This window comes from Agelaius phoeniceus, chromosome 32 (genome assembly GCF_051311805.1).
Source record: "Agelaius phoeniceus isolate bAgePho1 chromosome 32, bAgePho1.hap1, whole genome shotgun sequence".
Lineage (NCBI taxonomy): Eukaryota > Metazoa > Chordata > Aves > Passeriformes > Icteridae > Agelaius > Agelaius phoeniceus.
The window spans coordinates 450,283-470,852 of NC_135296.1; the positions used below are offsets into that span (position 1 = coordinate 450,283).

The 20,570-nt window shown below is 63.4% G+C and overlaps 2 protein-coding genes across 6 annotated transcripts; one reads left to right on the forward strand and one right to left on the reverse strand.

Moving 5' to 3' along the window:
• Positions 1 to 2: 2 nt before the first annotated feature.
• Positions 3 to 5,369, reverse strand: AP1M2 (adaptor related protein complex 1 subunit mu 2). 2 transcript variants are annotated; one of them, XM_077192373.1, is made up of 13 exons: positions 4,918 to 5,368; positions 4,449 to 4,605; positions 4,277 to 4,344; positions 4,052 to 4,182; positions 3,861 to 3,972; positions 3,688 to 3,723; positions 2,708 to 2,834; positions 2,467 to 2,609; positions 1,782 to 1,853; positions 1,550 to 1,708; positions 680 to 805; positions 278 to 353; positions 3 to 134 (listed from the first exon to the last, which is right to left on the reverse strand). In XM_077192373.1, exons 1-13 carry the CDS (start codon positions 4,957 to 4,959, stop codon positions 112 to 114), a joined length of 1,272 nt encoding a protein of 423 aa, XP_077048488.1. In that variant the 5' UTR covers positions 4,960 to 5,368; the 3' UTR covers positions 3 to 111. The 2 variants fall into 2 exon arrangements, with proteins under 2 accessions (XP_077048488.1, XP_077048487.1); XM_077192372.1 differs by lacking the exon at positions 3,688 to 3,723 and having other exon boundaries at positions 3,825 to 3,972; positions 4,918 to 5,369.
• A 327-nt stretch (positions 5,370 to 5,696) lies between these two features.
• On the forward strand, positions 5,697 to 19,792 carry SLC44A2 (solute carrier family 44 member 2 (CTL2 blood group)). 4 transcript variants are annotated; one of them, XM_077192358.1, is made up of 22 exons: positions 5,697 to 5,826; positions 9,125 to 9,173; positions 10,117 to 10,190; positions 10,268 to 10,352; positions 10,444 to 10,528; positions 10,614 to 10,730; positions 10,812 to 10,872; positions 11,000 to 11,123; positions 11,352 to 11,435; positions 11,599 to 11,711; positions 11,873 to 12,004; positions 12,175 to 12,274; positions 12,430 to 12,522; positions 12,765 to 12,849; positions 12,939 to 13,201; positions 13,285 to 13,379; positions 13,743 to 13,846; positions 14,181 to 14,254; positions 14,360 to 14,430; positions 14,575 to 14,663; positions 15,031 to 15,115; positions 15,518 to 19,792. In XM_077192358.1, exons 1-22 carry the CDS (start codon positions 5,784 to 5,786, stop codon positions 15,637 to 15,639), a joined length of 2,148 nt encoding a protein of 715 aa, XP_077048473.1. In that variant the 5' UTR covers positions 5,697 to 5,783; the 3' UTR covers positions 15,640 to 19,792. The 4 variants fall into 4 exon arrangements, with proteins under 4 accessions (XP_077048473.1, XP_077048474.1, XP_054509631.2 ...); XM_077192359.1 differs by having other exon boundaries at positions 17,170 to 19,792; XM_054653656.2 differs by lacking the exon at positions 5,697 to 5,826 and adding an exon at positions 7,825 to 7,976.
• Positions 19,793 to 20,570: the final 778 nt, after the last annotated feature.

The following is a 20,570-nucleotide window of genomic DNA, read 5'->3' on the forward strand; positions in this document are numbered from 1 at the left end:
GACGGCGTCTCAGCTCCATCTTTATTGGGGCAGAGCAGCGGGGTGGGCATGGGGGGGGAACCGGAGATGGGGAGGGGTCCATGGGGGTCCATGGGAGACCCCCCCCCCCCCTCAGCTGGTGCGGATCTGGTAATCTGCAAGACAGAGACAGGAGGTGAGCTGGGAGGCCAGGGCTGGGGGTCCCGGGGGGATTTGTGGGTCTCAGGGGGTATTTGGGGGTCCCAGGGGGGTTTGGGGGTCCTGGGAGGATTTGGGGGTCCCAGGGGTCCCGACTCACCCCCGCTCTGGGTGATGTAGCGCACCCAGGGCAGCGCCTGGTACCCGCTCTTCTCGATGATCTTCATGTACCGCACCTGGGGGGGCACCTGGGGAGTCACCCCCACCCCAAAAAGCCCCCCCGGAGCCCCCCACCCTCTGCCCAAATCCCCCAGGATCCCCTCCTGGAGACCCCAGACCCCGCCTGTCCCACCCCCAAACCTCCCAGGATCCCCTCCTGGAGACCCCAGACCCCGCCTGTCCCACCCCCAGATCCCCCAGGATCCCCTCCTGGAGACCCCAAACCCCACGGAGACCCCACTGCCCTCCCAGTTCCCGTCCCCTAAACCCCCCGGGACCCCTCGGGAGCCCCCCGGGTCCCCTCGGGAGCCCCCCGGGACCCCTCGGGAGCCCCCCGGGGCACCTGGATGCCCGAGACGGTGAAGTAGGGGATCTCGAAGCGCACGGCGATGGGCGGCCGCCCCTCCTCCTCCTCCTTCTCCACGCTGGGCAGCCCAAAGTGAGCCCGCATCAGGTGCTCCTTCCCCCCCTGCCGCCCCACAGAAACGCTGGGGACCCCCAGAGCCACCCCCGAACTGGGGGGGACACGGGGACGGGGAGAGGGGGAGAGGCTGGAATAGGGGCTGGGGGACAGGGGGGACATCCAGGACAGGGATTGGGGCACAGGGGGGACACCCCAGGACAGGGATTGGGGCACAGGGGGGACCCCAGGCCAGGATTTCAGGGACAGGGGTACAGGGGTGACACCCCGGGATTGGGGCACAGGGGACACCCCAGGCCAGGATTTCAGGGACAGTGGGGAAAGCCCAGGCCAGGATTTGGGGGACAGTGGGGACACCCCAGGGCAGGATTTGGGGGACAATGGGGACACCCCAGGGCAGGATTTCAGGGACAGTGGGGACACCCCAGGGCAGGATTTGGGGCACAGTGGGGACACCCCAGGGCAGGATTTCGGGGACACCCCAGGGCAGGATTTGGGGCACAGTGGGGACACCCCAGGCCAGGATTTCAGGGACACCCCAGGGCAGGATTTGGGGGACAGTGGGGACACCCCAGGGCAGGGATTTGGGGCACAGTGGGGACACCCCAGGGCAGGATTTGGGGCACAGTGGGGACACCCCAGGGCAGGATTTGAGGGACACCCCAGGACAGGGATTGGGGCACAGGGGGGACCCCAGGCCAGGATTTCAGGGACACCCCAGGGCAGGATTTGGGGGACACCCCAGGCCATGATTTGGGGCACAGTGGGGACACCCCAGGGCAGGCTGCTCACAGGGAAGGATTTGATGCTCCAGATGACCACGTTCTTCTCGGGCAGGTACCGAGCCGACCCCACCGTGGTCTTGAACTTGGGCGAGTCGGCGTCGCTGGGCACCGGCACCGAGATCTCCACACCGTTGGCCACCGACTGCTTCTTGAACTGGCCCTTGGCCTGTGGGGACACACGGGGGTCACAGGGGCCGGGTGGGGGGCCCTGAGGGGCAGGGGGGGACACCCGGGCTCACCTTGACCATGATCTCCACGCGGCTGTGCGAGAACTTCTCGATGATGGACTCGATCCAGATGAGCGGCTTCACCTGGGGAGGGCACGGGGTCACCCCTGGAGTCACCTGGGGGTCCCTGGGTGTCCCCATTACCCCAGGAGGGGTCTCCAGGTGTCCCCCAGGGGTCCCCATCACCCCAGGAGGGGTCTCCAGGTGTCCCCCCAGGTGTCCCCATCACCCCAGGAGGGGTCTCCAGGTGTCCCCATCACCCCAGGAGGGGTCTCCAGGTGTTCCCCAGGTGTCCCCATCACCCCAGGAGGGGTCCCCATGTGTCCCCCAGGTGTCCCCATCACCTCAGGAGAGGTCCCCAGGTGTCCCCATCACCCCAGGAGGGGTCTCCAGGTGTCCCCCCAGGTGTCCCCATCACCCCAGGAGGGCTCCTTGCCACAGGGACAGAGGACAGGGGTCACAACCTCACAATCCCATGGGGAAGGGTCCCAGCCCCTCAGAGTGTGGCCCTGAACCCCCAAACTGGGTTTGCAGCCCCCAGGCGGGGGTCCCAGCCCCAGAGGTGCCCCCAGGTGGGGGTCCCAGCCCCACAGGTGCCCCCACCGGGGGTCCCAGCCCCACAGGTGCCCCCACCGGGGGTCCCAGCCCCACAGGAGCCCCCAGGCCGGGGTCCCAGCCCCCCAGGAGCCCCCCTGACCTGGGTGTGCAGGCGGTAGGACATGAGCTCGAAGTCGCCGTCGGGGGGGATGAAGGAGATGGTGCGGTCGTTGTCGAAGCGGGACAGGCGGACGCACTGGTGGAACTTCACGTCCTCCAGCTCCACCGATTTGTTCTTGCCCCCTGGGATGGAGCAGGGGCTCAGGAGGGGCTCAGGAGGATCAGGGGGGTCAGGGCTGAGCCCCCCAGCCCAGCCCAGCCCAGCCCAGCCCAGCACTCACGGCCCGTCAGCTCGAAGAGGACGCGGTCGTTGAGGCCCAGGCGCAGCTCCGGCATCCCCGAGAGGAAAACCTTGAGCTTGATGGTGCCCACGACCTCGCTGAGCACCACGCTGCCGCTGGCGCTCACCTGCGGGCACAGCACGGCCTGCTGGGACGGGACTGGCACCGCCTCTGGCCTGGCCATCGGCCCCGCGCTCGCTGCCCCTGTGCGCGTGACCGGCCCTGGCGGCATTGCCTTCCGCATGGCCAGCACGTCCTGGCCCAAAACCCAGCACGTCCTGCCCCAAAACCCAGCACATCCTGCCCCAAAACCCAGCACATCCTGGCCCAAAAACCCAACACATCCTGCCCCAGTACCCAGCAGATCCTGCCCCAATACCCAGCGCATCCCACCCCAATCCTCATTCCCGCCCCAATCCTCAGCACATCTCAATCCTCATTCCCATCCCAATCCTCATCCCTATCCAACCCCAATCCTCATTCCCATCCCAATCCTCATCCCTATCCAACCCCAATCCTCATTCCCATCCCAATCCTCATCCCTATCCAACCCCAATCCTCATTCCTACCTCAATCCTCACCCCAATCCCGTTCTCTTTCCCACCCCAATCCCTCTGTCTTTCCTACCCCAATCCCAATCCCCATCCCTATCCCACCCCAATATCCATCCCCTTCCCACTCCAATCCTCTTTCCCACCCCAATCCCCATCCCTATCCCACCCCAATCCCCATCTCCTTTCCTCCCCAGTCCTGCTCCCTTTTCCCCCCAACCCTCACCCCCTTCCCACCCCAGTCCCCGTTCCTACCCCAATCCCCATCACATCCCACCCCAACCCCATCTCTACCCAACCCCAATCCCCTTTCCCACCCCGGTCTCTCTCCTTGTCCCCCTGTGCCCCCCATGTCCCCCTGTGTCCCCCATGTCCCCCTGTGCCCCCCATGTCCCCCTGTGCCCCCCCATGCCCCCTGTGCCCCCTGACCAGCAGGTTGACGGCCTCGATGACGTCGATGAACACCTCGTTCTTGTGGCACACTCCCATGTCCCCCGTGCCCCCCATGTCCCCCCTGTGCCCCCCATGTCCCCCTGTGCCCCCCATGCCCCCCATGCCCCCCTGACCAGCAGGTTGACGGCCTCGATGACATCGATGAACACCTCGTTCTTCTTGTAGCGCAGCCCCTCGGAGCGCCAGGACACGGCGTTGGTCACCGTGGTGGGCACCCGCGACTTGCCCGTCTCCAGCTTGTTCCCCTCCTGGGTGATGTACCTGGGGAGGAGGGGTCAGGGGTGGCAGGGGGCTCTGCAGGGGGGTCCCGCTGCCCCCCCAGACCCCTCCTCATCCTCACTCCTGCAGGATCTTGCTGTCCGTGGTCTGCGGGAAGCCAAAGTCCATCAGCTCGTCCAGCAGCTCGTAGACGATGACGAAGTTGTCGCGGATGCTCTCCTCCTCCAGCTCCTTGAAATACTCACAGAACACCTGGGGGGACGACGGGGGGACACCCCCAGCGCCTCTGTCAAACCCCCCCACCCTGAATTAGGGTGGTCCTCACCCCCCCAGACCCCCGGCTCACCTCCACCACCTTGTAGAGGAAGGAGAAGACCAAGGAGGCGTTGCCGTTCTTCTTGGTGGTGGCCACCACTGCGGGCGTTAAGGAAAAAGCGAGGAGGGGGCGGCACCGGAGGGGTTCCCGGGGCTGGGTGGGGGTCCCGGGGGGATTTGGGGAGGGTCCCCCCGAAGGATACGGTAGAGGTTGGCGTGTTTGATCCACAGGAAGTGCACGGGGCCGTGGGTGAGCACGGGCGTGAGCGTCCCCTCCTCCTCGCGCTGCAGCAGGGCCCCCATGAAGTGCTCGATGTCCCCCAGCCCCACGTCCCCTTTGTAGCTGCGGCTGATCAGGGGCTGAGGGGGGGCGATGGATGGGTTAGGAATGGGGACACCCCCTCCCCAAAACCGCTCACCCCAAACCTCGGGGTCACGGGGTCACCGCCGTGACCTTGGGTGACCCTCAGGGACACTCGGGTGTCCCCCACCCCGGTGACCCCAGCAGGGTTTGGGAGGGTTGGGGGGGGTCACACATGGATCAACCCCCCAACCCCTCCCCAAATCCTGGGGGTCACGGGGTCACCGCCGTGACCTTGGGTGACCCTTCAAGGACAGAGGGGACACTCGGGTGTCCCCCGGGGGGGTTTGGGGCGCGGGCGGGGGTCTCACCTTGCCCTTGAGGTCCAGGATGAAGAGGGCGGAGGCGGCCATGGCGCCCGCGCGGCACCGTCACCTCCGGCACCGTCACCTGCCCAGGTGAGCGGCTGCGCCCAGGGCCGCGCGGGGCCTTAAAGGGGACGGCCCAGCCCCGCTCCCCCCCCCCCGCGGGGCGGGGGTCGCACCCCGGTGCTCGGGGGGACCCCCGGGCTCGCCCACTCCATGGGGGCTTCGGCCACCCCCAGCCCGACCCCACAGGTTTGGGGTGGGGGGCGTGGGTGGGACCCTGAGACGGTTCAAAGGGAGGGGGGGGGTGTGGGTTTGGGACCCCTGGATGTGCCCCACCCTGGGGAGGGGTCCCTGCACCCCCAAATTCTCCCTCTTTGGGGGTCTCCGCAGCCCCTGACTCTGGTATTCCCCACCCTGGGGGTCCCTGCACCCCCAGACCCCCTGTGGCCCCCATGAGGGGTCTCCACACTCCCCCAACCATCAGATTCCCCACTCTGGGGGTCCCCGCACCCCCAGACCCCCGGAGCCCCCACGGGAGGGTCCCTGAACCCCCAAAGGTGCCCCCAAGCCCCTCTGAGGGGGTCCCCGCACCCCCAGACCCCTCCGGGGGTCTCTGTACCCCAACATCCCCCACTCTGCGCTGCCCCCCAAGCCCCCAGACCCCGCTCGGGGGTCCCTGCACCCCCAGACCCCCCCCCCGCATCCTCCGGTCCCGCCGAGCCCCGGGCGGGGCGGGACGGCCCCGGGCCCGGCCCCGAGGGCGGATCGGTGCTGAGGGCCGGGCCCGGAGCCGCCCCGCCCGCCCGCAGCCACAGCCCCGGGGCACCGGGGGTACCGGGGGTACCGGGGGTACCGGGGGAGCCGCCGCCATGGACCGGCCCGCGGGCAGGAGGGACCCGAACGGCGATTACGGTACCGAGCATCCCCCCCGCCCCTCCCGGGGATCCCCAGAACGGCGATTACGGTACCGAGCATCCCCCCCGCCCCTCCCGGGGCTGCCCCGAACGGCGATTGCGGTACCGAGCATCCCCCCCGCCCATCCCGGGGCTGCCCCGAACCCCCGGCTCTGGGACCCCCAGGTTTGAGACCCCCGGGTTTGGGACCCCCGGCTCTGGGACCCCCAGGTTTGAGACCCCCGGGTTTGGGACCCCCGGCTCTGAGAAATCCCAGATTTTGGGCACACTCAGGGTTTTGGAGACCCCCGGGTTTGAGACCCCCAGGTTTGAGACCCCCGTGTCTGGGAAATCCCAGATTTTGGGCACACTCAGGGTTTTGGAGACCCCCGGCTCGGGACCCCTCGGGTTTGGGGACCCGCGGGTGTGAAAAAGCCCAGATTTGGGGATCCAGAGGGGCTTTAGACCCTTGAGGCTTGGGGATCCCGCTGGTTTTGGGGGTTTGAGGACCCCCAAGTTTGAGGACACGCAGGTTCAGGGACCCCCCGTGTTTTGGGGACCCTCGTGTTTGGGACCCCTCGTGTTTGGGGACCCCTCGTGTTTGGGACCCCCGTGTTTGGGACCCCCCGTGTTTGGGACCCCTCGTGTTTGGGACCCCCGCGTTGGGGACCCCCGCGTTTGGGACCCCCCGTGTTTGGGACCCTCGTGTTGGGGACCCCTCTGTATTTGGGACCCCTCGTGTTTGGGACCCCCGCGTTTGGGATCCCCGCGTTTGGGACCCCCCGCGTTTGGGACCCCCGTGTTTGGGACCCCCGTGTTTGGGATCCCCGTGTTTGGGACCCCTCGTGTTTGGGACCCCTCGTGTTTGGGACCCCCCGTGTTTGGGACCCCCGCGTTGGGGACCCCTCTGTATTTGGGACCCCCGTGTTTGGGACCCCTCGTGTTTGGGACCCCCGAAGGAGGCGGCGGCAGGGACGGGCAGGGGAGCCCCGCACGGTTTGGGGGCGCAGCCGGGGCGGCTCCGGGGGGCTCGGAGCCCCCGGGCCGGGCGGGACCGGCCGCGTCCCCCCCGTTATTCCCGGGCGGGGGCTCCCCCCGGGCCGCCCTTTGTTCGCTGTGCGCGGGGGGGCCCCCGCAGCCCTGACATCACCGGCGGCCTATGGGCGCCGGGATCCCGCCGCCGCTGCCGCCGCTGCTGCCGGTGATTGATCGACCCAAACAGAACCGGGGCGGGGACGGCGCCGGCACCGCCCGCCTGCCCTTTCCCGGCACGAACCGGGCATTGCCCGCCCGTTCCCAACCTCTGCGCTGGGCTCCGCTGCCCGGTACCGGTACCGGGGCTCCGCGGTTGCTCCTGGTGCCGGAATCCCGCGGTAACCCCCGGGTTCCCCCCGGTGCCACCCGGAGACGGAGCCGGTGCCCCCCGGTGCAGGGGTCGGTTCTCCCCGGTGCCCCCCGGTGCTGGTGCCCCCTCTCCCCGGTTCCCCCCGGTGCCGGTGCCCGCTGTCCCCTTTCTCCCCGGTGCCACAGCCCGTTCCCCCCGGTGCCCGTGCCCGCTGTCCCCGGTTCCCCCGGTTCCGGGCTCGGTTCTCCCCGGTGCCGGTGCCCGCTGTCCCCTTTCTCCCCGGTTCTCCCCGGTTCCCCCCGGTGCCGGTGCCCCCTCTCCCCGGTTCCCCCCGGTTCCGGGGTCGGTTCTCCCCGGTTCTCCCCGGTGCCGGTGCCCGCTGTCCCCGGTTCTCCCCGGTTCTCCCCGGTTCCCCCCGGTGCCGGTGCCCGCTCTCCCCGGTTTCCCCCGGTGTCGGTGCCGCTCTCCCCGGTTCTCCCCGGTGCCGGTGCCCCCTCTCCCCTGTTCTCCCCGGTTCTCCCCGGTGCCCCCCGGTGCCGGTGCCCGCTGTCCCCGGTTCCCCCCGGTTCTCCCCGGTGTTCCCCCCGGTGCCCCGCGCAGCCGGCGCTCTCCGGGGCGGGGTTTGGGCCACGTCCGTGCCCCGGAGGGCGGATTTTGGGGTGGCCCTGACGGAGGCGGGGTCGCCTGAGCCCGGCCCAGCCCAGCCCAGCCCGGCCCAGCCCAGCCCGGCCCGGCACGGACGGGAGCGGGAGCGGCGGCGGGTCCGGGGCTCGGGGCGCTCGCCGGGATGGGGGGACACGGGGACAACTACTACGGCAAACACGGTACCGGGGCTCGGGGGCACCTCTGGGGCTTCAAAGCGCGGCCGGGGCTCGGGGGAGGCTTTGGGGGGGCTCCCCCAGGCTCGGGGGGCTCCGTGCGCGGTTCCCGGCGGGTCGGGGGCACCGCCCGCTGCGGGTCGGGGGCGTTTTTGGGGCTCCAGCGCGGTTTGGGGGCGCCTTTGGGGGTTTCCTGCGGTCGGTTTGGCGCGGAAGGGGTCAAAGGGCCGCGGGGAAAGGCGGAAAACAAACCCGAAATGGGCGGAAAACGGCGCTGGAAGAGGCGAAGCAAAGCGAAAGCAAAAGCGGCCGCGCCCCGGATTTTGGGGGGCTGGGGAGGGTTGGGAGGGGGGGCTCGGGTTTTGGGGCGTTTGGGGCCGCGGGTTTGGGGCCGCCCTGCCCGGCGGCCGCAGAACCGGCCCGACGGCCGGGACAGACCGGGACAGACCGGGACAGACCGGGACAAACCGGGACAAACCGGCTCCGGCGGTTCTGGGGCGTCACCGCGGCGCCGTCCCGGGATCGCTGCCGCCGGTTCTGGTTCCTCGGGGCGCTTTGCAGAGAGGAGATTCCCCCCCCAAATATCCCAAACCAAACGCGCTCCCGGCACCAGAAACGCTTTTTGGGGTGACCCCTCCCCAAAAAAAACACCCCCACATTTCCCTGTCTCGGGGCTGCTGCGACCCCCCCCAAAATCCACCCTCAACCCCCGGCCCGCCCCGCCCCGCGCCGCTCTCACGCTGGCTCCGTTCCCACCCTAAAAATAAAAACGGAGCGGCGGCGGCGGCGCCGCGGGGGCTGCGGCGGGGCCGGGGCTGCCCCGGGGCTCGGCGGGACCCCCGGTGCCCCCCCCCGGGCCCGCTCTGCCCCCGGTGCTCTCTGGAATTCGGGGTTTCCGTGGGAGTTCGGGGCCTCTTTGCGGCGGCTCGGGGGCGTTCCTGGGCAGAGCCACCTGTGGGAAAGGAGTTTTCTTCAGAGGGAGTCGTTGTTTCCCAGCTCGGGAAGCGGATCCGCAGATGTTTTCCTGGTTTTGCTGATCCCGGGGGGTTTTTTTTGGGAAGCGTTTGGCTCCTCGGCTGTGGGGCGAGGAGGATGAGGAGTGCCTTCCTCCCGGGCCTGCCATCCCTCATTGCTATTCCTGTTCTTCCCCACAGGAACGCCACAGAAATATGACCCGACTTTCAAAGGTCCCATTTATGACAGGTGAGGAGAGCCCCAAAGGTCCCCAAGTCCAGGGTCCTCAAGTTCAGGATCCCAGTGTCCAGAGTCCCAAAATCCAGGGTCCCCAAGTCCAGTATCCCTAAATCCAGGGTCCCCAAGTTCAGGGTCCTCAAGTCCAGGATCGCTAAATCCAGGGTCTCCAAACCCAATGTCCCAAAATCCAGGGTCCCCAGATCCAGAGTCCCCAAACTCAGAGTCTCCAAACCCAGGGTCCCCAAAACCAATGTCCCCAAACCCAGGATCCCCAAACCCAGAGTCCCCAGTCCCAGTGTCCCCAATCCCAGTGTCTGTCCCCAGTCCCAGTGTCCCCAGTCCCATTGTCCCCAGTCCCAGTGTCCCCAGTGTCCCCACCCTGGCTGTCCCCAGTCCCAGTGTCTGTCCCCAGTCCCAGTGTCCCCAGTCCCATTGTCCCCAGTCCCAGTGTCCCCAGTGTCCCCACCCTGGCTGTCCCCAGTCCCAGTGTCCGTCCCCAGTCCCAGTGTCTGTCCCCAGTCCCAGTGTCCCCAGTCCCAGTGTCTGTCCCCAGTCCCAGTGTCCCCAGTCCCAGTGTCCCCAGTGTCCCCACCCTGGCTGTCCCCAGTCCCAGTGTCTGTCCCCAGTCCCAGTGTCCCCAGTGTCCCCACGCTGGCTGTCCCCAGTCCCAGTGTCCCCAGTCCCAGTGTCCCCAGTGTCCCCAGTCCCAGTGTCCGTCCCCAGTCCCAGTGTCCCCAGTGTCCCCAGAGTCCCCAGTGTCCCCACGCTGGCTGTCCCCAGTCCCAGTGTCCCCAGTGTCCCTGGTGTCCCCACCCTGGCTGTCCCCAGTCCCAGTGTCCCCAGTCCCAGTGTCCCCAGTGTCCCCAGTGTCCCCAGTCCCAGTGTCTGTCCCCAGTCCCAGTGTCCGTCCCCAGTGTCCCCAGTGTCCCCACCCCGGCTGTCCCCGCTGCAGGGGCTGCACTGACATCATCTGCTGCGTCCTGCTGGTCCTGGCCATCGTGGGCTACGTCGTGGTCGGCGTCGTGGGTACGTCCTGGGGGTCTCTGGGGTCTGGGGGCTGCAGGGGGGGGGTGACCACGGCCTCACTGTCCTGCGCCCCCCAGCCTGGACCCACGGGGACCCCCGCAAGGTGCTCCACCCCACGGACAGCCGCGGGCAGTTCTGCGGGCAGCAGGGGACCCCCAACGAGTGAGTGCCGAGAGACCCCAAATTCCTTCAGGGGAGGAGCGTGGCGGGGGGGTTTCCCCAAACCTGGGCGGTTTTTTGGTTTGTTTTGCAGGAAAAAACCTTTCCTTTTTTACTTTGACATCGTCAAGTGCGCGAGCCCGCTGGTGCTGCTGGAGTTCCAGTGCCCGACCACGCAGGTACGGCCCCGGCCCCCTCGGGGACAGTTCCCCCTCCAGGTTCTGCGGGGCCTGAGCCCCCTCCCCGTGTGCCCCTGCCCTGCAGATCTGCGTCAGCAAATGCCCAGACCGGTACCTGACGTACCTGACGGCCTCCGGGAACGCCGCCTCGCTGGAATATTACCGGAATTTCTGCACCCCCGAGTACAAGGGCTCGCAGAAGGTGTGGGGTGTTGGGGTTCTGGGGTTGTGGGGTGATTCCTGCCCCAGGTGCTGATGTCCGGCTCGCTGTCCCCCTTGCCAGGCCGCCATCAATGTGCTGAAGGACAAGGAGTGTCCGGCCATGCTCATTCCCAGCACCCCACGTACGTCCGTAATTAGCGAGGAGCTCGTTAACGACTCGCTGGGATTTTTCCAGAGGCTGTTTGGGGGTTCTGTGGGGGTTTGGGGTTCCCGTTTTCCCCAGCTGAGCTGCCCCCTCTGTCCCACCAGTGGCACGGAGATGCTTCCCAGCCATCCAGGCCAAGAAGGGCGTCATCATGGTGGGCAACAAGACGACCTACGAGGACGGCTGGGGGAACCACAGGAACGTCACCGAGCTGCTGGAAGGGGCCAAGTGAGTCCCGGGCTCCTCGTTAAGGAGCCTCTTCGTTACCGCTGCTTCGCCTGATTGAGGTGTTTGCCAGGAATCCTGCACCAGAATCCCACGGTGGGAGCAGGGGTGGCAGAGGAGGCAGAGCGTGGATGGCTCTGGGGAATTTGCTGTGCACAATTGTTGAATTTCCGTGGTTTTGGGGTCCCCCCCCGGGCTCCCCCTCCATCGGCGTTTCCCGTGTCCTCGCAGGAAAGCCAACGTGGTGCTGGAGACCCGGCAACTGGCCATGAAGATCTTCGAGGATTACACGGTGTCCTGGTACTGGATCATCATGTGAGCACAGGGGGCAAAACTCGGCCGTTTCCAGTATTTCACAATTCCCCCACGAGATTTCCACGGAGCAGTGGCGCCTCCCCTGCCCGTCCCCGCCGTGGTTCTCATGTCTGGGGGACGCCGGGAGGGTGGTGACACGCGCCTGCTGGCCTTCCTCCCGCAGAGGCCTCGTCATTGCCATGGCGGCCAGCCTCATCTTCATCGTCCTGCTGCGCTTCCTGGCCGGGATCATGGTGTGGGTGATGATCGTGATGGTGATCCTGGTGCTGGGATACGGTGAGCAGCGGGCTGGGAGCCTCTCCCTGGCTTTTCCCCGGTCTCCTTTCCCCCATTTCCAGCGGGGTTTGCCCTGCAGGATTTCACACGCCGGGTGTCTCCTTCCTCCCTGGCCGGCGTCTCCGGCTCCGCCCCTCTCAATTTTCCGCCTTTTGCCGCAGGAATCTTCCACTGTTACATGGAATACGCCAAGTTAAAAGGAGAAGCGGGGTCAGATGTGTCCCTGACTGACCTGGGCTTCCAGACTGACCTCCGTGTCTACCTGCACCTGCGGCAGACGTGGCTGGCGTTCAGTAAGCATCTGGGAGTTGGGGATTGGGATGGGGCCCTACGGGGCACGGGAAGGGGAGGTCACAGATGGTTTTTGGGCTGTTCCCATGAGAAAGAGGGACTTGGTGTTCCCGGGAGGAGATTTCGGTGGGGGAAGGTGAAGGTGGCCCTGACACTCCCTTCCCCTGCCCAGTGATCATCCTGTGCGTGCTGGAGCTGGTGATCGTCCTGCTGCTCATCTTCCTGCGCAAGAGGATCCTCATCGCCATCGCGCTCATCAAGGAGGCCAGCAGGTCTGGCTGTCCCTGTCCCCAGGGCCGCTGGCGCCCATCGCTCCGGGGTTTAACTGGGGTTTAACCGGGGTTTAACTGGGGTTTAACCGGGGTTTAACTGGGGTTTAACCAAGGTTTAACCGGGGTTTAACTGGGGTTTAACCATCTTCTCACAGGGCCGTCGGCCACGTCATGTCGTCGCTGCTGTTCCCCTTGTGCACCTTCTTCTTGCTGTGCCTCTGCATCGCCTACTGGGCCAGCACTGCTGTGTATCCTTTCCTCTTCCTCACCCTCTTCCTCACCCTCTTCCTGTTCCCTGCATCCCCGTTCCCACAAGTCCGGTGTCTCCCCGAGCACGGAGCAGGATCTGATGGCGCATCCGCCTCAGATCTCTGAGGTTTAACCCTGGGGTGGAAGAGCAGCAGCGGGACCTTGGGGAGAGCCAAGCGGAGCCTGGTTTGGATTCGGGGCTGGGTTTGGAAAACGACCTTTCCTTGACGGTGACCCTCAGCTTCCTGTCCACCTCCAACGAGGCTGTCTACAAGGTGTTCAACGAGTCCGCGTGCCCCTTCTCTGGGCAGACCTGCAAGCCCGAGGTGAGCGCCTCAGGAAGCCCGGAACCTCTCAGAGCTGAGACCACGGGGCTCGCCCTGTGTTGACCAGCAGCGTTCTGTGCCCTCTGCAGACCTTCAACACCAGCAACGTCACCAAGCTGTGCCCCGACGCCCAGTGCCTCTTCGCGTTCTACGGCGGCGAGACCGCCTACCACAAGTACCTCATCGTGCTGCAGTTCTTCAACGTCTTCATGTTCTTCTGGCTCGCCAACTTCGTCATCGCGCTGGGCCAGGTGACGCTGGCGGGCGCCTTCGCCTCCTACTACTGGGCCTTCAAGAAGCCCGACGACATGCCGGCCTTCCCGCTCTTCTCCGCCTTCGGCCGCGCGCTCCGGTGCGTCCGTGTGTCGCCGTGGGGGCGGCCAGCAGCTCTGCCTGCGAGGCTGTGCCTCTGTAACCGGGGTGGTGCATCCCTAGGTACCACACCGGCTCGCTGGCCTTCGGCTCGCTGGTCCTGGCCATCGTGCAGGTCATCAGGGTGGTCCTGGAGTACCTGGACCACCGGCTGAAAGGTACCAGGGCTGGCAATGGGGAGAGGAGCGGGGCTGGCCTGTGGTGGGAGGGTGGGGTGGGATGAGCTGCAGGGCCCCTTCCAACCCCAGACCGTTCCATGGTGCTGTGAGGTGTTTGCTGGAGCCAGGGGGCTCGGCCAGCCCGCCCTGGTGCCAGGGAATTCATTCTGAGCCGTGCCTTGGGAAACATCAACAGCCAGAGGGAAGAGCGGTCTGGGCCTCACGCTGGGTGCCCAGGGGGCTGAGAACAGGGCTTGGGTGGGGATCCTGTGGCAGCAAGGTCGCACCAGGGACCTTGGTGTGGCTGCGGGGAGATCCGAGCCCTCTGGCTCTGGTGCTGACCCCTCTCCCTGCGCCCCACAGCCGCCGAGAACAAGTTTGCCAAGTTCCTCCTGAGCTGCCTCAAGTGCTGCTTCTGGTGCCTGGAGAAATTCATCAAGTTCCTCAACAGGAACGCCTACATCATGGTGAGAGTCGCCCTAAATCAGCTCCCTCCAAGGAGCTGCCCTGGGCCCGCTCGGAGATTTCCCTGGGAATTGTGGCTCCTGATGCTGCGGGGACACAGAGGTTTGAGGCGTTTTTCAGCTTTTTGGCTGAAAAATCTTGACCTCAGCCACATCCCGTTGGCTTTGGGGAGGACCTTCTGCGGGTGGGGGTGTTCAGCTCTGGGTCTCTGCGATGCCTGACCCCGCAGCGGATGAGAAAGCCCGTGCAGGGTGGGATTTGCACCCTCCCCTGTGTGGTGGACTCAGTGCAGCCCCGTTTCTCCCTCCTCTGCGGTGGGTTTTTCCCGCCCCCCAGATCGCCATCTACGGCACCAACTTCTGCACCTCGGCCCGGAACGCGTTCTTCCTGCTGATGAGGAACATCATCAGGTGAGATCTGGGGGGATCACCCCACGCCGTACGCGCCTCGGCTGCTTCTGTGGGAGCTCGGAGCGGGGAGCACGTGCAGAGGCTCGTCCCTCTTTTTGTGTGCAGGGTGGCTGTGCTGGATAAAGTCACGGATTTCCTCTTCTTCCTCGGGAAGCTCCTCATCGTGGGAAGCGTGGGTAAGTGCTGGGTTCTGCAAGTTTCCCCTCGAGGCATCCGGCTGCTGTCGCTGGTTGTGCTCCACTCCAATCACCCCTCCCATGAAGCTGGGGTGATTTTCCTTTCCGCCTTGCCCACCCTCGTCCATCCCTTTGCTCTCCCAGGAATCCTCGCCTTCTTCTTCTTCACCCAGCGGATAAAGCTGGTCCAGGACACGGCGCCGCCGCTCAATTACTACTGGGTCCCGATTCTGGTGAGCTGCCCTTTCTCTTTGGGGTGACTCCAGGAGGAGAGGACAGCGACGCCCCACACACCAGGCCCTCCCCGCAGCCGGTGCCTCAAGGGGCTCCTTTGTTGGAGGTGTTTTCCCGGCCCCTGGCGCAATGGGCCCTTTGTTGGTGGCGGTTGGCGCCGCGCCCGGCCTGCGCTGCCCGCTTTGGCCTCCGTCCAGTGGTGGCTGAGGCCTTTTGTCCCCACTCGGGCTGCTCCCAACAGTCCTGCCCTGTGTTCACTTCTCCTCCTTCCTCTGGGGAATGTGGGATTCAGCACTTTCCTCCTCCTGCTGCTCCTGGAGGGGATTCCAGGCTCCCTGTGGCATCAGCGTGTGGTGTCTCTTGCAGACGGTGATCGTGGGCTCCTACCTCATTGCCCACGGGTTCTTCAGCGTATATGGCATGTGCGTGGACACCCTCTTCCTCTGCTTCTGTGAGTATCAGCAAAAACCCCCTCTCCCACCAGGCTCAGTCCAGTTTGGGGCTTTGCTCCCGGTCCCGGGGTCCCTCCGTGTGGTTTTCTCCTGCTTTTTCTCTCCTGACTCCTCACCTGCGTTCTCACCCGCTCTCCCCTGCCTGCTCCAGCAGAGACCCCCAGCCTGTCCGTGGGCTCCTGCATCTCTCCCTCTGTTTTGGTGCTTTGGGCTCGGTGGAATTAACTACAGCTAACCTCGATTTCCCTTTTTTTCCTCCCTCTTTCCCTTCTTTTCCACCCCTCCTGCGTCTCTGGCCACACGTTCTCCATCCTCCGCCTCCGCCCTGTCTCTCCCTGGCTCCTCCACTGCTTTTCGCACTCTCCCCCCTTCACGGCCGCTTCTTCCTGGGGCTGGAAAAGGCGAAGATCTGGAGAGAAACGATGGATCTCCGGAGAGGCCTTACTACATGTCCCCCGAGCTCAGCGAGATCCTGCTGAAGGGGCACCTAGAACCTTCCAAAAGCGCCGATAGCCAAGGCTAGGCTGCCGCGGGACCCTCCCGGCCCCCTGGCCCCAGCAGCGACTCCCGCGGCGTCACTGTTGTCCCCTGGAAGTCCTTCGAGGGGCGGCAGGTGCCGACCCTCAGCGCCCAGTGGTGTCCAACCTACCTTCCTGCCCAAAAGTTCCGCGTTCCTGCACCGACAGAACCCACCCGGAGCCGGTTCGGGGGCTCCCGGTAGCGCCCGTGGCGGTGCCTGGAGATCCTCGTGGTCCTGAGGCAGGGATCCTCGTGGTCCTGGGGCAGGGATCCTCGTGGTCCTGAGGCAGAGCTCCTCGTGGTCCTGAGGCAGAGCTCCTCGTGGTCCTGAGGCAGAGCTCCTCGTGGTCCTGAGGCAGGGATCCTCGTCCTGAGGCAGAGCTCCTCGTGGTCCTGAGGCAGGGATCCTCGTGGTCCTGAGGCAGGGATCCTCGTGGTCCTGAGGCAGAGATCCTCGTGGTCCTGAGGCAGAGCTCCTCGTGGTCCTGGGGCAGGGATCCTCGTGGTCCTGAGGCAGGGATCCTCGTGGTCCTGGGGCAGAGCTCCTCGTGGTCCTGAGGCAGGGATCCTCGTGGTCCTGGGGCAGGGATCCTCGTGGTCCTGGGGCAGGGATCCTCGTGGTCCTGAGGCAGGGATCCTCGTTCCCCCACGAGGGGTCCAGCACGGAGGGACGGGGCTTGGCGGGATGGGCCGGGCGGGTTCCGCCACCCCAGACCGATCTCTGGGTGTTTCCTCTGCCTCTGCTTCAGCCGAGAGCGGCGGAACTTCTTCTTCGCCCTTTCCTCACCCCCTTTTCCTTGCAGTTTTCTCACCCTTTTCCTCACCCCCGTCTCTATGCAAACCGTGGAGTTTTGAAGGATTCCGGGCGAGGTTGCAGAGCTTTGCTGCTTTAGCCCAGCTTGTCCCTGCCCGCTGTCCCAGCCATCGCAGGAGCTGTCACTGGTGGCCATTGGAACTTGGTGGCCACGGGGACTTGGAGGGTTTCACTCCAGCCATGGGGAGGGGTTTGAGATTTCTCCTCCAGAAAGCCCAGAAATGATCAAGATTTAAAAAAACCAGCTCTTGTGGCTCAGCCACAGCTCCCAGGACAAAGCCCTGGTGTTGACGCTCCCATTTCCATCCCAGAAGGATCCAAATCCCTCTCAAAACACCCCCTGGGCTTTGTGAGCCCGGAGCTTTGTGGCTTTGTTTGGTTTTGGGGTGTTGTTTTTCCACGGCTGGGATTTTCCAGCCTCGTTGGGAATCGCTTTGCATTGGCTCCAGAGCTGCTGGGAAGATTTAAGGGCTCCCTCCTACCCTTGGCTCTGTTCAACTTTTCCCCCCCTTGAGAACCAAAACCCCCAAATTTCCTCTTTCTTCTCAACCTCTGCGGGCCATTCCCAGATTTGCTGTGTCAGAAAGAGAGAGGAAAAACCCCTGGCGACCCAGGATGAGCCCAGAGGCTTTGTTGAACCTGGGAGTCGTTGTCAGAGGATCCCAGCACACCAACCCCACGCCTGCCCCCCGCCGCGGGGCCGGGGGTCTCTCTTTGCAGTGGAAGACCTGGAGCGCAACGACGGCTCGGCGGAAAAGCCCTACTTCATGTCCCAGGACCTGAGGAAGCTGCTCAAGAAGACCAACAAGGCCCAGCCCGAGGCCTAGGGCGCCCGGCGCCGCCTGTCCCACGTGGGATTGGCCTCCGTGGACCTTGGACCACCCCTGGCGGGCGTGGGTGGACGGGTGAAATGCGGATTTTCGATGACTCGGCCTTAAATCCTCGCGCGGGTAAACGATAACGAGCTTGGCGCCGCTAACGGGACTCAGGGCCTCCCCTGTGCCAGTGCCGCTCCTGGGGTAAAACCCCCCCAATTTCTGGGGAGGGTCAGCGACTCCAGAGCGAGTTCGATCGTGTTTGATCCCATTTTGGTCCCAGTGAACCCTTCTGGAGTCAGCCTGGGGGGGATCTGGTGGTGCAGGAACGAGCTGGGAGGTTCAGGCAGCTCCTCGTGGGGTGTTCTCCTTGTGGCCCCCCCTAAAATATTGAATTATGGTTGTGCATTCCTGCCTGGAGAGCTGGGACGGGCTGGAATCGCTTCCCATCCCTCGCTGCCCTTTGTTGACACCCCAGGGCCCTGCTCTGGGCCCTAATTAATGAATTCTTTTAGGAATAAGCTAATTATTGCTTCTGTAGCCAGCGCGAGGGGTGAGGGTGGTGGGGAACGAGGGGGCCACCAGCAGAATTTGGGGCTCGAGGCTCTGCCCAGCTCTTGCACCTGCAGCTTCCACAGATTCCCCCCCCAAAATGTGCATCTGGTTCCCCCCAAATTTGTCACTTTAGGGCAAACCCTTCCCCAGCTTCCCAAATGCTTCACCTGCGTGAGGGGTTTTGGGGAGGGGGTGTGGGTGGACCTGGGGAGGGGGTTTTGGTTTCATTCCAGGTGATTTTAGCAAAGCCAGTGGCAGCCAACAACACCTGCCTCCAGCCAGGAGGGGGGGAAAAAGGGATTTTTTTTTTTCTTTTTTTTTTTGGTGTGGAAAAGGGGTCAGTTAACTCTAAAATGTAATTAACTCGAAACTGAAGTGTAACAGAATTAACCCTCAGACCCTGTGCAGCCACACGAGCAGAGCCACCACCAGCAGCTGGGCTTTTTTAGGGCTCATTTGTTTAAAAAAAGGACTTAAAAGAAATGCTCTGAGGCTTTGGGGGGACACAATTCCCAGCTCCCAGAGGCTGGGGGGGGGTCCCACCTTTCCCCCCTCCAGCGCTCACCTGGCTCCAGGAATTTGGTGCTGAGGGATCCCTTTGGCTTCTTTTTATCCCAATTCCCTGCCACCTTTGGGTTTTGTATCGTCTGGGGGAACGTTTGTATGGAATTATCCAATCCTTTGGGGGCTTTTGTATATTTTGCTTTTCCGGGATGTTTTCGGTTCCGGTTATTTGGAGCTTTTCCAGTGAATTTTTGGGGGCGCGTTTCAGTTTCTCTGATGCCTCCGGGCAGAGCTTCCCTGTCTCTTAATTTCTCTTGATTTTTCTTTTTAAAATTCCCTAAGTTTTCCCCTTTTCCCCCCTCATTTTTTAGTGCAGCTGATCAGTGGACTCCAGAGGAGTGGAAGGGAAAATTGAAGCCCAAAAAATGAAGGAAAACGTAAAACTAGAAAGGGGAAGGGAAAGGCAGAAAAATGAAGGGAAAGGTAAAAACAAAGCTAAAAAAAGTAACAGTAAAGCTCAACAGAAATGATCAAATGAAGCTAAAAAGAGGCAAATCCTCCTGTTTGGGACGAGTGGGAATAATTCAGGGAATAATCACCAGACCTTGTTCCACTTACAGCCATTCCAGCACATGTCCTGCAGCTCCTGATGCTCATTCTGGATTAATTCAGTTTTTTTCCGCTCCTTGTGCAGGTTTCAGGGTGGATTTGGTTTTATTTCTGCTCAGAATGTTCGTGTTGGGGGCAAATTCTCTCTCACTCCTCGATTTTCAGCTGTTTTCCTCCCAAATCCTGACCCTTCGGGTGTGGGAACCCTGTGGGAAGCAGATGAGGAGTGGCAGGAACTGGGTTTATTTGCTTAAAAAGGCAAAAACCAGCAGGAATTTGGAAGGCTGGGAGGGAAAGCGGTGAAAGAGAGAAGAAATTTGGAAAAATGTGTTCCTGGGGAAGCCGGGCTGGCTCGGCTGCCTCCCAGCAGCATGGGATTTGAGGAGAATTATGGATTTTTATTCCCAATAAACCCAAGTGGCTTTTTAGAGGTGAGGGGAGCAGTGAGGGAAATATTCCTGTAAATTGGGAAATTTACAGGAGTATTTCTGAGGTTTTTTTTTTTGGAAAACTCAAGAGCGAGGGCGGCTGTCTGGGGGGAATTTGGTGTCCAGAAAAGCTTCACTCCAAGGCTGGGTTCCTGCTTCCAGGCAAAGCTCCACGTTCAAGGCATTAAACGATGGAATTTAGGAATAACGGCGCTTTTTCCCCCCTGTCTAGAAATGTGGCTTCTGTCCCTACAAACCTGATTGTTCTGCGGGCAAGGAAAACCAACCCTGAATCCTAAACAATGCTAAACCTGCAGGGCTGATGTTTTACAGGAAAATGCTCGTTTTTCACGCGTTTTTGAGGCATTAAGGGTGCTGTGACACTCTGGAGTCTCTGCGTCGCGACCAACAATAAAAAAGTGCCTGTTTGGACCTCGTTCTGTTGTGTGGTATCACGGGGCTCTAACGCCTCAGGGCTGACACCAATTCTGCCACATTTCACCCCAAAATGGCCATTTCAGCATTTGTTCGGCTGATTTCAAAGTGTGTGTGGGGGGTCACTGATTTTAGGGAGTTTTGGCTGAATCTGAGTAATTTTCCAACAATCCCTGAGCTGCAGGATCTCCAAGAGGGGATTTTAAAGGGCAAAGTGTTTGTTCAGACAACTATTTAATGTTGTTTGCCCTGGTCATCAAAAGCAGAAGGTGTTTTTGTGGTCAAGTGCCTCCAAAAAGGCATCTTTGATTGCCTTTTGAGGTTGTTCCCCTCAAAAATTCAATGGTTTTGAGGTCAAGTCAGTGAAAAATCTGCGTTTTTGAGGTCAAACTCCTTCAGAAAAGGTGGTTTTGAGGCCAAACCCCCTCCAAATAAGGTGGTTTTGAGGTCAACCCCTTCCAAATAAGGTGATTTTGAGGTTGCTGCCCTCGTAAAAAGGCGATTTTGACATCCAACCCCTCCAAAAAAAGGCACTTTGAGGTCAAACCTTTTCATTCCTTGTCAGAGAAGGATCTTCCCGGTGGAACCCTGGCTGGGCTCCGGTGCTTCGGGGGGTGGCTCGGACGTGTCCCCTCAGGGAGATCCTCCCGGGCCATCGCTCCCCTCACGGCGTCCCCTCAGCCCGCGCCCCCCCCCCGGCCCGTTCCCGCCACCGCTCTCGGACCCGCCCCTCCTGCACCACCCTCCCTCCTCTCTCTGCCATTGGTCTTTCCCT

Coding starts and splice junctions, on each gene's coding strand:
- SLC44A2 (XM_077192358.1), top strand. CDS start 5,784: ATGGACCGGCCCGCGGGCAGGAGGGACCCGAACGGCGATTACG. Junction 10,191..10,267: donor CGTCGTGGTCGGCGTCGTGG/GTACGTCCTGGG, acceptor TGCGCCCCCCAG/CCTGGACCCACGGGGACCCC. Junction 14,664..15,030: donor ACTACTGGGTCCCGATTCTG/GTGAGCTGCCCT, acceptor TGTCTCTTGCAG/ACGGTGATCGTGGGCTCCTA.
- AP1M2 (XM_077192372.1), bottom strand. CDS start 4,959: ATGGCCGCCTCCGCCCTCTTCATCCTGGACCTCAAGGGCAAG. Junction 4,345..4,448: donor CAAACACGCCAACCTCTACC/GTATCCTTCGGG, acceptor TAACGCCCGCAG/TGGTGGCCACCACCAAGAAG. Junction 135..277: donor CTACATCACCCAGAGCGGGG/GTGAGTCGGGAC, acceptor TCTGTCTTGCAG/ATTACCAGATCCGCACCAGC.